General features: G+C 49.0%; 2 protein-coding genes across 6 annotated transcripts in view; both read left to right on the top strand.

Moving 5' to 3' along the window:
• The window catches only part of Glyr1 (glyoxylate reductase 1 homolog), a 35517-nt gene extending 23273 nt beyond the window's left edge, over positions 1-12244 (top strand). For 3 of the 5 annotated variants that reach the window (XM_039086261.2, NM_001007800.2, XM_039086263.2), the window contains 7 exon segments: positions 70-169; positions 3688-3798; positions 4679-4780; positions 5459-5621; positions 5890-6069; positions 6400-6524; positions 10359-12244. In XM_039086261.2, coding sequence (XP_038942189.1) covers positions 70-169; positions 3688-3798; positions 4679-4780; positions 5459-5621; positions 5890-6069; positions 6400-6524; positions 10359-10433 — 856 coding nt within the window. In that variant the 3' untranslated portion in view covers positions 10434-12244. 5 annotated transcript variants of the gene reach the window in all.
• Positions 12245-12438: 194 nt separating this feature from the next.
• On the top strand, positions 12439-17058 carry Rogdi (rogdi atypical leucine zipper). Its single transcript, NM_001024864.1, has 11 exons — positions 12439-12673; positions 12772-12843; positions 13618-13700; positions 13833-13887; positions 14371-14451; positions 15055-15150; positions 15437-15535; positions 15836-15949; positions 16042-16091; positions 16182-16308; positions 16541-17058. The coding sequence occupies exons 1-11, from the start codon at positions 12629-12631 to the stop codon at positions 16580-16582; spliced, it is 864 nt and encodes a 287-aa protein (NP_001020035.1). The 5' UTR covers positions 12439-12628; the 3' UTR covers positions 16583-17058.
• The last annotated feature ends 66 nt before the right edge of the window (positions 17059-17124 follow it).

Raw genomic sequence — 17124 nt, forward strand, 5'->3', positions numbered from 1 at the left:
CAACACCATCTTTTAAAAAGTCACTTATGCTTGCCTTTGCCTGGACCAATCAACCCCTGTCTCTTTCAGGATAGGATTTTTGGGCCTTGGCTTAATGGGAAGTGGCATCGTCTCCAACTTGCTAAAAATGGGTCACACAGTGACTGTCTGGAACCGGACTGCAGAGAAAGTAAGTATCAAGGGTGAGGTTTGTCAGGCCTTAGAGAGTGGAGTAACTGAGGGTGTGGTAGATATCTGTCTCCATCCAACATTCTGCACCCAGTAAAACAAGAACTGAGCTTTGTCCAGGCAAGAAGATATGTAGGATATTGTGTAGGCAGACATGGTGAGATGTGTCTGTATTCCAGCACTTAGGAGGTTGAGGCAAGAGGAGTGCGAGGCATTCTAGGAGCCTAGATTATATAGGAAGTCTAAGCCACAGTGAGACCTTTTCTCAGAAATACAAACAAGCCTGCCATGATGGCACTGGTACATCTTTAATCCCAATACTTGGGAGACAGAGGCAGATGGATCTCTATGAGTTTGAGGCCAGCCTGGTCTACAGAACAAGTTATACGACAGCCAGGACTGTGTAGAGAGACTTTTATTTAAAAAAACAAAACATGGTTCAACACACAACACACACACACACACACACACTTTAAAAATAAATAAAAATGATCTTCTGGACCAGGGAGATAGTACAGTAGGTAAAAGTACTTGCCACCAAATCTAACCACCTAACTCCTGAATTTGATCACCATATTGTGAAAGAAGGGACACAACTTCCCCTCTGCAATTTGTCCTCTAACCTCTGGCCCACATATTCACAGACACATATCACTCATTGAGTAAATAATTGCAAAAGCAAGAAAAAGTGTTGGAGTAGTCCTCTAGCCAGGTACACTAGCATATGCCTATAGTCCCAGCTGCTCAGGAGGCTGAGGTAAGAGGGGCTCTTGAGGCCAGACTGTATGGTAGATACAATGACTCCCTATCAAAATGACAACAAAATAGAATGCTCTGCAGTGCTCCTGGAATAATAAAGAACATGGATTGAATTCTCGGGAAAGAGAGTAAAATGGAATTTTGATGGCTCATGTATTAGGTAGAAGTCAAAGCCAGCCTGATCTACCTAGCAAGTTAAAGGCTAACTGAGCTACAGAATTAGACATTGCCAAAAACAGATTTTTTTTTTTTTTTTTTTTAAGGGTACCTGGTAGGCTGGAGAGATAACTCAGTAGTTAATAGTGCTTATAGACAACTAGGGTTCAGTTCTCAGCACTCTGATGGAGGCTCATAGCCGTTATAACTCTAGTTCATGCCCTTCTGGCCTTTGAGGGTACCGGGTACATATACGGTGTACATACCTATTTTCAGGCAAACATTCATATCCATAAAATATATAAATCTTTAAAGGGGAGGAGGCAAGTGGGTCAAGTTGCTGCCATGCTCACTGTTCTGTGTAGCAAATGTACTAAGTAGAGCTGTTTCTCTCTAAGATAGAATCGGATTGGGAATATGGCTAGTCTTACCAACTTGCTGTGCACTGAGGTTCTAAGTTCAAATCCCCTGGTATCCACTTGAAAGCTGGGCATTTACAGTTATTTTTTAATTAAATTGAGGCCAAACTTAGGAAGATAGTAGATGTTTATCTCTGGCCTCCACATGCATGTACACAAGAGTCCACACATATATACACCTATAAACATGAATGCACACAAATAATTTTAAAAATCTTTAAAAAAAAAAAGTATCAAAAGATTAGACACACAGTGAGAACTCTCTCACTTAGCCTAGAAACACAACCTAACACTTTACTCCAAGATGGCTGCCACTGAACTCTTAAGTCCCCGAAGCTAACTAGACAACTCCAGCAAAGGTAGCTCTTTATAAGCCAGGGAGGAATAGCAAAGACTGATCAGAGAAGTATCTTCAGGAAAGTCGCAAGACCATCTATAAGCAATCAAAATTCACTAACGCAGAAGGTGAATATGGGGGCTAGAGAGATGCCTGAGTTGGATTCCCAGTGCCTCCGCGGTGGCTCATAGCCATTTGTAATGGGATCTGATGCCCGCTTCTGGTGTGCATGGAGACAGACAATTCATACACATAAAGTACAGGAATAACTTTTTCAAAAAGTGTTTTTTGTATTTTCAGTTTTGTTTTAGAGACAGGGTCTCGATAGATAGCCCTGGCTGTGGCTAGAGCTCACATATAGACTAGGCTGTCCTTGAACTCACAGAGATTGACTTCTGCCTCCCAACTGCTAGATAGGATTAAAGGTATGCAGTACTACAGTTGGCCTTCAGGATTTATTTTTATTTCATATTTTGTGTGTATGAATGTTTTGCTCAAATGTGTATCTGTATACTGTGTGCATGCTCGGTGCCCGTGGAGGTCAGAAGAGTGTGTTAGGTCCTCTGGAACTGGAGGTACAGAGTTGTGAGCTGCCATGTGGGTGCTGGGAGTAAAGCCTTTTGGAAAAGCAAGTGCTCTTACCAATGAGCCATCTTTATAGTTCTATGGTTATTGGATAATAACTCTCCCAACACAAGAATTGTCTGTCCACCAATCTCAGAGCCCACGTAGAAGGTTCTCCAACATTATTCCTGTGTTTCACATGTGTACACTCAGAGGTGTGCACACAACATGGTTAATGAAATTTTATAAAAACATTCTTGGGGCTCTGGGGAGATGGCTCAGCAGTTAAGGGCCTTGCAGAGGATCCACTTCCAGTTGCGGTTCCCAAACCCACATAATGGCCTACAGACATCTACCTCCTGTTCCAGGGAATCCAACACATTCCGAACACCAAGGGCACCAGACACGTATGTGGTACATATACGCATATGCGGGGAAAATACTTATACAAAGCAAAAAAAGATAAACATCTTTTTCCCAACACAGTTTCTCTTTGTATCCCTGCCTGTCCTAGAAATCACTCTGTAGATTGGTCACAAACTCAGAGATCTGCCTACCTCTGCCTCCCACATTTTGGGATTAAAGTAATCCACCACCACCACCACCACCACCACCACCACCACCACCACCACCACCACCACCACCACCACCACCAAAAAATTTAAAAAAACAAAACAAAAGCTTGTGCTCAAATTACTGTGATTCTCTCAGTATCTTCCAGGAGGGAGTACACTAAAGTACCAGTGACCTGTTTTATAGGATACTCTGGATGGTTTTCATTTTAGAAAAAAAGAAGTTAGGATTTTGAGTCCCTGCATAAGTCTTAACCTGGCTGTAGGATTTAGAACCAGCTCTCCCAAGAGGGAATAGTGGCCAAAAGAAAGGGACCACGCAGCCCCACCCTGCTTCCTCTGCCTGTGCCCTCAGCTCAGGTCACTGGACTGGTTTTGCCACAGTATTACTAGCACCGAGGAGCTGGACATAGTCACTGTTCGCATCCTGCTTTTCAAATTCCAGGCTTCAGCAGATACTCACTGGCCTTGTGTGAAATACCATATCATTTTAGTTAGTTACCATGTTCATCCGTAGAAACAGGACAGTCTGTAAACATCTCTGTCCTCTTACGTCAAGGGGTTGGTCCTCCAGCTCTTGTCTCCCAGGGCTTCAGCCTCAGCCTCAGCCTCCACCTTGGGAGACCAGCCAGGGGCCTGCACATCTCTGGCCTGTCCGGCATGTATGTTGTGCATTGCATGCAGCTCACGTTAGGATCTGTGACTTTTGCAGTGTGATTTGTTCATCCAGGAGGGGGCCCGTCTAGGAAGAACCCCCGCTGAAGTTGTTTCCACTTGTGACATCACTTTTGCCTGTGTGTCGGATCCAAAGGCAGCCAAGGACGTAAGGATCCCCCTTCCCTCTGCATCTCAGGTCGTAGCCAAGAGAGCTGGCTGGCCTCCTCCCCTTCTCCCCTGCACACCGAGTGAGTGTCTGCATGTGGGGGGATATCCCATCTGTGGGCCAACTCCTTTTGGGAAACATGTCAGAGTTGAAGACAGACTTCCTTTAATCCAAAGAAGGAATTTCTAGGGTTCTTGAAGTCTGTGTAAACATTTTTCTGAACTGCTCCAGGTGTCCCACCGAGCTGAATTAGTTGTAGCTTAGTGTGCCTTTCTTTTGTCCAAGGGCCAACTCCGATTTTAGCTGCTGCTGAATTTGCATGTGTTACGAATTTAAGTATAGTAGTTAGCCTGTTTAAACTGAGTGGTCTAGTCCAAAGAAGCCCCCAAGATAAGTACTGAAGTTCTGTCTTCTGGACCACGGGACGAGAACACAAAGATAAAGGGAACAGTCTGCGAGAACTTTGTTTGGGGGTTGGTTTGTTTGGGTTTTGTTTTAGATTTTGGTTTTTGACTACAGAGTTTCTCTGTGTAGCCTTGGCTGCCATGGAAGTTAGTCTATAGACCAGGCTGGCCTCGATCCACCTGACTACTGAGTGCCATGCTTAAAGGCATGCACCGCCACAGCCTAGCTTTGTCTTCGTTTTTTTAATATGAAATCTCATATGTAGCCCTCATTGGCCTGGAACTCACAGAGATGCCTCTTCCTGAAATTACTTTTCTCTCCCATACATATTTAGTGGCCTCTTTCCTTTTCATTTTTAATAGTTAACTTCTGATCAGGAAGTGAACTCCAAAAAACCAACAGATTGTGTTCTACAGGGACAACTGAGCACTTAACTGCAAGCCTGGGCTATTGCTTCTTCATTGTGTCCCCACAGCTGGTGCTGGGCCCCAGCGGTGTGCTGCAAGGAATCCGCCCCGGGAAGTGCTATGTGGACATGTCAACGGTGGATGCCGATACAGTCACCGAGCTGGCCCAGGTAGCAGCCTTATGTAGGCTGGCTCTGGATCATCTTTTCAGTGGGAGCCCAAGACCCAGGCTGACCACACCCAAGTACGGGCAGTTTGGTTACACTAGAGCCAAAGCCAGAGCGGACGTCGGGAGCCTTGGGACAGTCTCTTGACTGTCCCCCTTCAGAACCTCAGCTGGTTGGAACGGCCATGGAAGGTCACTGCAGGCTAGTAGACAGGAGGTCCCATGCTGTCAGCCCTCCTACAGTGAGACGCCTCCAGACTGCCAGTGTGGCCTTTGGGCTTAAACAGCTGTCTACAGTTGAGTCTAGCATAGTGTCCTCTTCCCAATCTTATGGGCCCACTTGTATTCTGAGGGTGGCTGAATTCAGGGATGGGCAGGGTCCAGAGGGCAGGAGTTCAGCCCAGGCATCTGTATGGCCATGTTTGCCCCTTGGTTTCTGAGAATCAGAACACTGGGAAAGAAGATAGAGACAACACTTCCCTTACTTTTGTGACTCAACTTCTGTATAAGGATAGCCTGTCTGACCTACTGCAGTAGTAGGCTTTAGTACATGTGTTGGCTTTGGGACTTTTGATAGCAAAATGCTAACATATTCTATGATGAGACACCATGACCCCCACAGAAGTCCTTCCTCCATACTTGGAGAAGCAAGATCAATCAGAAACTATGGCTTTCCTTGCAGGTGATTGTATCCAGAGGGGGGCGCTTTCTGGAAGCCCCAGTCTCAGGGAATCAGCAACTGTCCAATGATGGGATGTTGGTGATCTTAGCGGCCGGAGACAGGGGCTTGTATGAGGACTGCAGCAGCTGCTTCCAGGCAATGGGGAAGACGTCCTTCTTTTTAGGTAAAATACCTACACAATCTCTCTGGCCATGTTGGGCCTGAAGGCTTGGGGTAGGGCAGCTACATTAGTGACAGTGTCTGTCCCACATAGCCTTCCCACCAGGCTTCCTAAAAGAAGGCTTGTTTTGCCAGGCACAATTAGTACCTGGGAGGAGAAAGAACCAGTCCTGTCTAGGACAGATGAAAGAGGTTCTGAGAGTTCGTGGGTGAGGGCAGGTAGAGATAACCTGCCTGTGGAAGTCTTGGAACATGGTCTTTGCCCTGAGCAGGTGAAGTTGGCAATGCAGCCAAGATGATGCTGATTGTGAACATGGTCCAAGGGAGCTTCATGGCCACCATTGCTGAGGGGCTGACGCTGGCCCAAGTGACAGGCCAGTCACAGCAGACACTCTTGGACATCCTCAATCAGGGACAATTGGCCAGCATCTTTCTGGACCAGAAGTGCCAAAGTAAGTCACCTTTGACCTCTCTTCTTGCAGTTTTATTTTCATTAGAGCAGAGCAGCTGGGTCAGACCATCCAGGAAAGAGAGCCCTTTCATGGTTCATTGTGTTTAAAGAACCCTCTTTCCAGTCAGTCCTTGCCCAGGTCAGAAGAGGCCCAGAGAGAGAGAGACACACACAGTGAAAATGGTATTTGAGGCCCCAGAGTGGGGCCTCAGTCTTGGATACGGGGAAGAACAGGGCAGTGCCCTTTGGGAATCTGGAGCTGAGCCTGATGCTCTGCAGGCAGGTTTCACGTAGATCTTGAAATTTCTGATGAACGGCTTTCCCTTCTCAGATATCCTACAAGGAAACTTTAAACCTGACTTCTACCTGAAATACATTCAGAAGGATCTCCGCCTGGCCATTGCCCTGGGTGATGCAGTCAACCACCCCACTCCCATGGCAGCTGCAGCCAATGAGGTAACTTGATAGCACATGGCCCAGGCCCTAGATCCTTGAATTTAGTTGTTATTTTCATCTTGCTTTCTCAGCTTTTCTTCCCACTTTATTGAGAACAAGGTCTTGTGAACCCTTCTGATCAACCTCCTGGGCACTGGGGTTACAGGTGTGCAAACCCACACCTAATTCTTAAATTTTCATATTTTATTTCACTATATTGAGCCAAGAAAGGAAGGAACGTCGTGTATAGAATTGCACAGTTCTGTCTTTAAGTAAGGATCTGAATTCTTTTTCTGTCTAGTCCGTGATAGAGGAGCCCTACACTCAGCAGTTCTAGACCTACCTATGACGTGAGCATGAGAGCTCATTTCCTTCTCAACCACAGTAGTTTTTTATTATTATTTTCTTGTGATTTCTTCTTTGATCTGAGGATTGCTCAACTTTTTCTAGCCAAGTATGGTCACACGTACCCGTAGCCCTAGCTAACTAAAGCGGAAGTAGAAGGCTCCAGGCCAGCTTGCACAATTTAGTGAAAGTCTATCCCAAACGAAGATCAGAAAGGAGGGCTGGAGGTGGCATATCTTGATAGAGTAATTGCTTGGCATGCACAAGACCCTGGGTTCAATCCTAATGCCACCAAAAAGAAAAATTCAAAACTCACAGGATGTGAGTTTGCGCAGTGGCTGATTGGTGGTGTTTAATTAATGAACAACATACGATTCCAGCTGTGACTGTTACTCTCCTCCAGTTCCGCCCTTCTCCTACAGGGTTCATTTCACGGCTCAGACTGCCTTGGATCTCATTAGGTAGCCCAGGCTAGCCTCACGTCCACAGTCCTCCTGCCTTAACATCCACAGTGCTAATATTTCAGCATACCTGGCTGCCAAGTCATGTTTGCACAGCCTATGGTTGGGGCTTGCATTCTATCCATCTTCAGTATCTTCTTACCAGTTAGCGTGCTTGTTCCGGTCACAACATTGCACATAACAGAGTGTGTTGCATCACATGAGCTCCTTTTGGAAAAGGAGTCTGTCTTGTCCTAGCACCTTTTCCTGCCTGTGCTCACATATTCTCTCCCACCAGTCTTCTAAGTAGCCAGAATTTTAATTTCCATTTAATTTCTTCCTTTTTAAAAACACTTTAAAAAAAAAAAAGATTTCCTTTTAATTATGTATATGTCTGTGTGAATGTGTGCGCATGAACTACTTCATGCGGGCCCTGTAGAAGAGCCACCTCTACATCCCCCATTTAATTTCTAACCATGACTCTTGGGAGCTTCTCATACAACCCATCTTAGATGTGGGTTTGAAGGATCTTTGCAGGGTTTGTGCTGGGAGAGCTTTGTGATAGACTCAAGGTGCACCTGCCCGGGCTCTGCAGCGTACATTGGAAGCAGAGAGAGCTTCAGTTCAGTTCACAATGGAACCTGGACTGTGAAATCCCTGCACCATGTGAGTTCAGGCTCTGCACTGTGCAAGACCCTGGAGACAAGCAGCTGCTTGCTCCACCAGTCTGTCGCCCCTGTATTGAAAAGCAATTGGATTTGGAGCTGCCCTTTTAACAATTCTTTCTGTCAGTCCCTGTCTTTTTATCTGTTCCTTTTTAATCTTCTCTAAGGGTGGTCGAGCGCGCGTGTGTGTGTGTGTTAGAATTTCATTTTTATTTGTATTTTATTGGTTTTTTGACAGTACTTTGTTTCTCTGTAATGGTTGTCAGAATTCAGTAGATACCCTTAACTAACTTGATGGCCTCCTCAGATTTTATCCTGTACCCAAAGCATAAAACAAGCACAACCACCTTACTCACTTTGTCACATACGCATTTATAACTGTAGTTTCTCAGCTGGTTCTGTAGGTAGCCCTTTACACCTTTCTTTTCTTGTTAAAAATTAGATTTCCTGGCATGATTCCTTTCATCTGGCAGACTGGGTTTCTTACCAGTCCGGATGGCAGTGGTGTGTAGCTTTAATCCAAGCACTCAGAAGCAGGCAGATCTCTGTGAGTTCGAGGACAGCCAAGGCTACACAGAGAAACCTTGTCTCAAAAAACGAAAAAAAGAAATAATTTTATCACATTCCAGCCTTTGATGGTGTTTTTGGTGTTCAGTCTAGAAAGCTCCTCAGCCTTCATTGTGTGTTAACAGATCTACCCGAGCTGTGTGTGGTCTCCTTCATAGTGGCTCTGCTTACTGTTCAGCTGCATATCTCCTCAGCAAAACTGAGTGTCCTGTTGCCTTTCTCACAGTGGCTTTGATTCTTTTCAAGCTTTCATGCAGTGACTAGGCATGGCTTCTATTGCTAGACCCTCTCTAGGCTCTGGAACATGCTGGTGTACAAGCAGCTCCTCCCAGCTTCACTTCACTTACATTCTAATGGAAGGAAACACAAAATAAGCTTGAAGCTTTTTTTTTTTTTTCTTTTAAAAGATTTACTTACTTATTTCATGTGTGTGGGTACACTGTAGCTGTCTTCAGACACCAGAAGAGAACATCAGATCTCACTACCGAAACCATGTGGTTGCTGGATTTGAACTCAGGACTTCTGGAAGAGCAGTCGGGTGCTCTTTTTTTTTTTTTTTTTTGGAGACCAAACCCAGGGCCTTGTGCTTGCTAGGCAGTCTTGGTAGGTGCTCTTAACCGCTGAGCCATCTCTCCAGCCCAAGCTTGAAGCTTTTAAACAAGTAAAGATTGTAAAGTGTTAATAAATTCAGTTTCGAGGAGGCTAAGCTAAGAGTGTGCATAGACACAGGCAAAACACCCATACACATAAAAATCAATGGCACTTTTAATCCCAACACTCAGGAGGCAGGTGTAGTCTGATCAGAGGCTACCCTCATCTACAAAATGAACCAGCCAGGGCTACAAAGTGGTGAGACCCTTTCTTTTAAACAATAGCCATAAATGAGCCAAGAATGATGTGTTGAGCTCCAGGAGAGCCAGGGCTACATAGTGAAAAGGTAAAAGGGAGAACACGCGTAAGATCATTGTAGGCTGTAAGGAAAGCCCTGTCTCAACAACAAAACCCAAACACTGAGGCTGATGGCTCAGGATTTAAGAGAACCAGCTGCTTTTCTCAAGGGCCCAGGTTCAAATTCCAGCACTCCCGTGGCAACTCACACCTCACCCATCTGTAAGTCTAGTTCCAGAGATCCAAACCCTTTGCTCTTCTGACCTCTGAGAACACCAGGCAGCCAGATGCTAGTGCACAGACAAACATGCAGGAGGCAAACGGACACAGGAAATAGTGAATTTAAAACTGAATAAAACAAAAGTTAATAAAGTAGTGTATGTAGGCTCTAAGGTTAATAAAACAGGGGGTTGGGGATTTAGCTCAGTGGTAGAGCACTTGCCTAGCACATGCAAGGCCCTGGGTTCGGTCCCCAGCTCTGAAAAATAAATAAATAAATAAATAAAAAATAAAACAGGTAGCTGGTACATCAAAGGGCCCAGCTGCTGTCTTGGTGAGGAGCTCAAAGGAGCCTTTGGAAAGCTGGCTGGGAGGTGCCAACCATTTTTAAGAAAGTAGGGCACAGTGATCCTGGGGATAATAAAACATCCTCAGAAAGCTGCATCGAGGGCTGCCACCATGACTCCTAACAGCACTGAGCACTTCGCTGAGTAAATGTAATCCTCTCAATAAAGCCATGAGGGTTGTGACTGTTCCTTCTTCACTGTGGGGCTGTGGCAGAAGCATTTGCCCCACATCAAGCCAGCATTCATACCCACATAACTCAAGCTCCAGGGCCTGCCTGCTAAGCACCAGGCTAGAAGCATCTGGAAATGCCTCCAGGAATCAGGGCTCCTCCACTGTAGCTCCTCTGTAGCTAGAAACCAACCTCTACCTTTTTTTTTTTCCAGGTATACAAAAGAGCCAAGGCACTGGACCAGTCTGACAATGACATGTCTGCCGTGTACCGAGCCTACATACACTAAGCCTTGCCTGCCCATCTACCCTCCCATCTTCCCTCTGACCTCCCTTCCCAGTGTGGGGTCAGGGTTCTGGGACTTAGCTCTGGACCAGTCACCTGTCTCCATTTCCTTTTATACAGACTTTGAGACTTGCATCAGCACAGTACACAGCAGCACTCTTCCTCCCTCCCTGAGGTTCTGGCCAGGGATGAGAGGATCTATCTCCACAGGTGGCTTGTGAAGAAGCTCTTGAGCTGGGCACTGATTGGCCCTGGAACAGGAGGCTGTGTATTCTCTCTCTGTTTCTCTTGTGGTCTCTGTCTCTGTCACACACACACACAGACACACACACACACACACACTGTGGTCTCTGTCTCTGTCACACAGACACACAGACACACACAGACACACACACACACACACACACACACACACACACACACACACACACACACACCCACCCACCCACCCACCCACCCAGGATAGAAGCTGCCTAGAAACTGCTGCCTGGCTGTTCTTGCAAGCTTGTTTTATCTCGGCCCCCTTCTAGTCAAGAGACTAGAGGGACTAGAATTGGCAGGGAGCACAGGAAGCCTTCTCTCAAGTTTCCCAGGACAGACCAGCAGAGGGCCCCTGGCCCCCATTGGACCCCTGAAAGGAGAGGCCCCTCAGCCATCATGAACCAGCAGATTCCCTGAGGAGGCTCTGTGGACCTCCAGCTGAGGACGATTTCTTGTAGACACTACCATTATGCAGCAGCTCCCAGAATGTCTCTGAACTGAAGAAAGACCGGCATGACCACATAGACACCTTCAGGGGGAGCAGAGTCCACAGGCTTCAGCTCCCTGGCTGTTTGTTGTCTCTGTGACCGGAGCCTGTTCCGCAGGAGGTTTTATTTGGATTTGCATTCCAGCCCATGGGAAGGGGTCTTAAGCAGTGGAGTGTGGGGGTAGCTCCTTCCTGTTTCCGTTATGGCAGTCTCTTGAGCTGGGCTACCTGTTAAGCCTGCTCTACACAGGTCCCCTGCATGCCCCTCCTCCCCTTTTCCTTCCATGGAGATAATATTTCTGTCCCATCCGATTTTGATGAGGAACCTCACTTCTGCCAGTATCAGTGGTTCCAAGTCCTGGGTTTGTTGGGACAGTCTTGAACTGGGGCCTTGTTCTAACCTAACTACTACTCAGAGGTGGATCCAGTGCTCTGCCAGGCCCTAGCGTTTCTCCTTGAAGAGGGGACCAGAGAGGCTTAGAATGTCACATGAGAGGAATCACCTGAGGAAGCCTTCCTCCTCATGAGTTTGGATTTCCAAAGCCACGATTCGACTTCTCCACCTGGGATGAGGATCTCAGGACATGGGCCTGGAGCAGGGAATGCTTGTGGGATTCAGCACAATTGCTCAGTCACTGGGATGCTGAACAGCTTCTGTCTGGACACGGCCTAGCTTGGTCCTGGGGGTTGGGGGTGGGGAAGATGCTGTAAGGAAACCGGTTAGTCAATGTTGTCTTAATATTGTTGACAATTCTGTAAAGTTCCTTTTTATGACTATTTCTGTTTAAGCTATTTCACCTTTCATTTTGAAATCCTTTCCTTTTATGGAGAAAATGTGACATTGTGAAAATGCTTGTAAGAAAGCCCCTACTCCCTCTTTTCCTTTAAATGACAAATCTAGGTGATTAAGGTTGTGAATTTTTATTTTCACTTTGTTTTTAATGAACATTTGTCTTTCAGAATAGGATTGTGTGATAATGTTTAAATGGCAAAAACAAAACATGATTTTGTGCAATTAACAAAGCTACTGCAAGAAAAAAATAAATAAAACATTTCTTGGTACCATAGCTGTGCCCAAATGCTTTAGGATCTAGGTAGGAGCCAACCCAGCTGATTGTTTCCCAGTGCAACCCGGCAGATCTGTAAAAGACAAGGTAACTTGGTGATGGGCGGCTCCGCCAACCAATCAGTGCGCAGTAAAGCTAGGTTGGTGGTCAAAGCGCCCCGCCCCTGCTGAAGAATGAGTTAAGGCGGGCGGATAGAAGGCGAAGCGTGGCCTGTCGGCCCAGCCACCCACCAGCCAGGACTGGAAGCTGCAGCCCTTGGTTTGAGGCGTGGCCGGCTTGGAGGCGGAGTTTGTGCCGGTTTGGAATCGGTCACAGGAGGAGGAGGGAAGGGGGCGGGCGCTGCGCGCTGAGCTCCTGACTCAGAGACAGCGCTCGGCCCGGACGATGGCGACCGCGATGGCTGCGAGCGCCGCGGAGCGGGCAGTACTGGTGGGGCGCGGGCGGGGGGCGACGGCGGGCGGGGGGCGACGGCGGGCGGCCAACGGGGCGGCGGGGACCCGATAGGTTTGACGCCGCGCTGTCCGCAGGAGGAGGAGTTTCGCTGGTTGCTGCACGCTGAGGTGCACGCCGTGCTGAGACAGCTACAGGACATCCTTAAGGTAACTCACCGGCCGGTCCCGCCCGGCCTGCGGTCCTTCCTATCCACCGGGTCGGCGATTCGCGCAACGGCAACTGCTGAGCGTAGCCAGTTCAGATAACCACTTCTGAGAGTACAGTCCAGACGCAGGCTTGGTGGCGTGTGATTACACAAGCAGTGTGTGTGCGCAGCAAGGTCTTAGACCAGGTCTTGAGTATGGACGATCTTTGAAAATGACATTTCACCTGCGAGCAAGCAGGGTGGTGGTGAAAGCTTGTGATTTCAGCACTCCAAAGAGTGCTAGAGGTTCATAGGTTAGAAGCCAGCATAACACTGTCTCAAACAAAAGTCTCAAAACAAAAACTGATAATCTGAACTCTGAAGTGATCTCAGCCAAATTCCCCGGATTTCTGAGTCTGTTTCCTTACACTAACCAGGCTCACGAAGCTGTTGTGGAAATAAACGTATCTCACAAAACGCCTAGGACAGTGACGTAGGAGAAAGCGTGTTACGATGACTGACTGCGTGATTCTGTGACTCTGCTCCCAATACATATCACAGCACTCCAGTTAGCTAGGTACTGTGACTCTGTTCTGTGTTCCCACCTGGCTGCTCTGATACACTCAGGACTGGAATGAACAGGTCTGAACCCACAGAATCCTGGAGGCTTGGTAGGGAAAACACAGAGGAGCCAGATTAGGCCTGCCCACCTTGTCCCTTCCCGGGCTAATCTGGCCTTGGAATGGAACACTGGCCAGACTGAGGTGAGTTATTTTAACTGCCCTGTCTTCCACAGGAGGCCTCTCTTCGCTTCACTCTCCCCGGCCCCAGCACCGAGGGTCCTGCCAAGCAGGAGAACTTCATCCTGGGCAGCTGTGGGTGAGCTGGGTTGGGCAGGCACCTTTGGAAGGGGATGTACACCTTCGGGGAGGAAAGGCCCATGGCACTGTGGGGCAGCCTGCACCGGGAGGAAGCAGTAGCAGGCACCCCTCTGACTCCTGTGTGTTACAGCACAGACCAGGTGAAAGGGGTGCTGACTCTGCAAGGGGATGCCCTCAGCCAAGCGGTGAGTCCCCCAGGGCCCTGTCCCCCAACAGTCCTGCTTATGGCTTATCTCAGCTCTGCCACCAGCTAGCTGTGTGACCCTGGGTATGAGCCTTGTCTTCCCTAACCTGCTTCCTTGTATATCTGTAACGTGAGCTAGGCTTATAGATTCAGGGAGGGACAAGAAACGGGTGGCTTTACACTCGGTTTGGCCTGGCATCCGGACCCTGTGAAATACCAACACTGGAAGCCTAGGCAGGCTGGCCCCACATCAGAGTTGAACCGGCCACCCTCTGAGCTAAGACATGGGGCGCAGGGGTGGGGGTGGGGTCCCTCTCCATGGTTCAGTCTACACCACTCCCCTGTCTCAGCTTACCTCTCTCACTGCTTTGTGGTTCTTCCTGGATCTGAGTGCCTGTTTCTTGACATTCCTGTTTATCTCCCAACCGGTTGGCTGAGGTGCCTGGGGCCTCAGCCACCTGTCTGCTGCATTGGTGGCTCATAGGATGTGAACTTGAAGATGCCTCGGAACAACCAGTTGTTGCACTTCGCCTTCCGGGAGGACAAGCAGTGGAAGCTACAGCAGGTACGTTCCACTGCCCAACCTGGGCTCAGGCCCCAGCTAAGGCCTCCCTGGAGAAGTCTAGGACTTTGTGACCACAGCAAACGTGGCAGAATTGGGGTGGAGGTGCCTTGGGACACCAGAGCCTGCTCCACATTGTGACTTTGGCCATGTGAGGACAGCTGAAGGTCCCTTTGAATGTCACTCAACAGGGGCTTCCCATGTACCTTCAGTCATGCACAAGCCTGCTACCTACCCATAGACATGTGCACACATCACCTGAAGCTGGTTCACAGGTCTCCCCTCCTTGCTTCTCCCAGGGCACCCTTGTTTCCTCCCTTGAGCTCTGCACACTTACTGCCTTATGGGTGTACTAGGGCTTATCTTTTGAGCAGTGACTATATAGGGCCAAGAGCCTTGGCTGCCATGATTGTCCAGGACCTGGCCACCCAGGTTCAAACACTCCAGCTTTGGAGGCTATCAAGACCACAGATGGCACCACCTCCTCTTGGGACGTCAGCCTCTCCAGTGGGGCCCCACGTTCTGGGATCAGGCTGAAGACCCAGAAATGTGGCTTCCCTAGAACTGACAGACTTTGGTTATGTGGGTGATGGGGGCTGTTTCCAGATTCAGGATGCCAGGAACCACGTGAGCCAAGCTATTTATCTCCTGGCAAACCGGGATGAGAGCTACCAGTTCAAGACAGGAGCGGAAGTCCTCAAGGTACTCTTCCCGTCTTAGCATCCTTACCCTGAACACTGCCAGCTCTGTGTCCCCAGGCTTCTCGAGAAGCTGCTCCTTCCCTAGTCATTACTCACAGGTCTGGCCGTATATATTAGCCTATGGCCTAGATCACAGCATCTGCTGGGTTGCAGAGTTTAGACCCAGGAACCGTGGTCACCTGGCAAGAACAGAAGCTACAGATGTTGCTTGTTGATGCTAGGGGCTGGGACATGGGGGACCACAACTGCTACTACCCAAGTAGCAGTGGCCATCTGCCCCTTCCCAGCTCATGGATGCCGTTATGCTGCAACTGACGAGAGCCAGAAACCGGCTCACTACCCCAGCCACCCTCACCCTGCCAGAGATTGCCGCCAGCGGCCTCACGGTCAGTACCTCACACAGCCCCTACCCCAAGAAAGAAGTCTGTACTGAGAGGTCCAGCCAGGGCAGATTTTTGGGTTGTGTTCTTGGCCTACATCCTACCCCCAGTACGTTAACCCAGTTTACAATCGGTGGCTTCCAACCTAGCAGCCAGCACATAGAGATTATGGGGAGCCCCTGGCACCCCAGCCTATGGAAAAGCACCTGGGGATAGGACTGGGCTACTCCCCTCCCCTGGACTTCCATCCCATGTAGCAGTGCAGCCTAAAGTTGGAGAGAGCCTAATCCCTCCTGCCTCCTCCAGCGGATGTTTGCCCCCACCCTACCCTCTGACCTGCTGGTCAATGTCTACATCAACCTCAACAAGCTGTGCCTCACTGTGTACCAGCTGCACACTCTGCAGCCCACCTCCACCAAGGTAAAGTCCTCCCCGCCTCCCCGCCCGCCCCCACCCCAGCACCACTGAGGACCCTCCACCTAGACCTCACGGACTCCACTGCTTCTGCCTAGAACTTCCGCCCCGCCGGAGGTGCAGTGCTCCACAGCCCAGGGGCAATGTTGTAAGTACAGAGGAAGGGGTGCTAGAGCCCCTGCTCTTGGGGTCTGGGTCCAGGCCTACACTCAGGGATCCACCTCTTATCCTCCCTCAGTGAATGGGGCTCCCAGCGCCTCGAAGTGAGCCACGTACACAAGGTAGAATGTGTGATCCCCTGGCTCAACGATGCCCTAGTGTACTTCACCGTCTCACTGCAGCTCTGCCAGCAGCTCAAGGATAAGGTGTGTCCAGGGCATGTGGGGCAGGGGAGCAGGGCCGTTCCGGGGACTCCTCACTTCCTAAGTGCTCCCAAGTTGTAAAGCTCAGTATGTCATACATACCAATCACCTGGCAACAGTTCTCAGACACAGTCCCCTCCTGTAACCTCAGCATCTCACTTAGCTTCTAGTGGGGATAGCATCCCCTTGGCCCTCCTACCGAACCTGTCGTTGACCAGATCCCCACCCTCCACAGATCTCTGTGTTTTCCAGCTACTGGAGCTCCAGGCCCTTCTGAGCAAGCCCCTGCCTGAATCCTCGTCCCAGGGGGGTAGCCCTGACTTGTAGTCCCTCCCCCCAACACATACCCCTAAGGTACCTGTCACTGTCAGACACCCCCCAGTCTCCTCGCTACCCTGTGAAGCTGATGGAAGTGAATGTGAGCTACACCTGGAGAAAGGGGAGCTGGCTTGGTTTTTTGGTTGAGGGGGCAGTCAAGAAGGTGAGCTGAGGTGTGGCCATGCTCCTAAACCTGCCTTCCTGAATACTCTGGGAACCTTTGCACTAAGGGTGGGACCAAGCCCAGGCCTCTCCTCTCTCCCACCCATTGGAGAGGGAGAGATGGGAAGTTAGAACTCAGCTGTAAGGTGAAGGGGGGAAGTGGGCCCGGGCTGGGGGAAGAAGCCTCCCTGTAAATAGGATGCAGTACTGGGACCATTTGTTCTTTGACCCCCCAACCCACCTCTAAGAAATAAAAATCAGATCTAGACTGGAGCCCTGTTGTCTGTCTGTCTCCCTACCTAGTGGAGGCTTCGTCGAAGGTCCCTGGTGATCCATAGT

Source organism: Rattus norvegicus, chromosome 10 (assembly GCF_036323735.1).
Source record: "Rattus norvegicus strain BN/NHsdMcwi chromosome 10, GRCr8, whole genome shotgun sequence".
Classification (NCBI taxonomy): Eukaryota; Metazoa; Chordata; class Mammalia; order Rodentia; family Muridae; genus Rattus; species Rattus norvegicus.

Bases quoted from the DNA above. Each gene is read 5' to 3' on its own strand.
- Rogdi (NM_001024864.1), top strand. From the start codon at position 12,629: ATGGCGACCGCGATGGCTGCGAGCGCCGCGGAGCGGGCAGTACTG. The intron at 13,701-13,832 runs GTGAGCTGGGTT...TGTGTGTTACAG, and splicing joins TTCATCCTGGGCAGCTGTGG to CACAGACCAGGTGAAAGGGG. The intron at 15,151-15,436 runs GTACTCTTCCCG...GCCCCTTCCCAG, and splicing joins CAGGAGCGGAAGTCCTCAAG to CTCATGGATGCCGTTATGCT.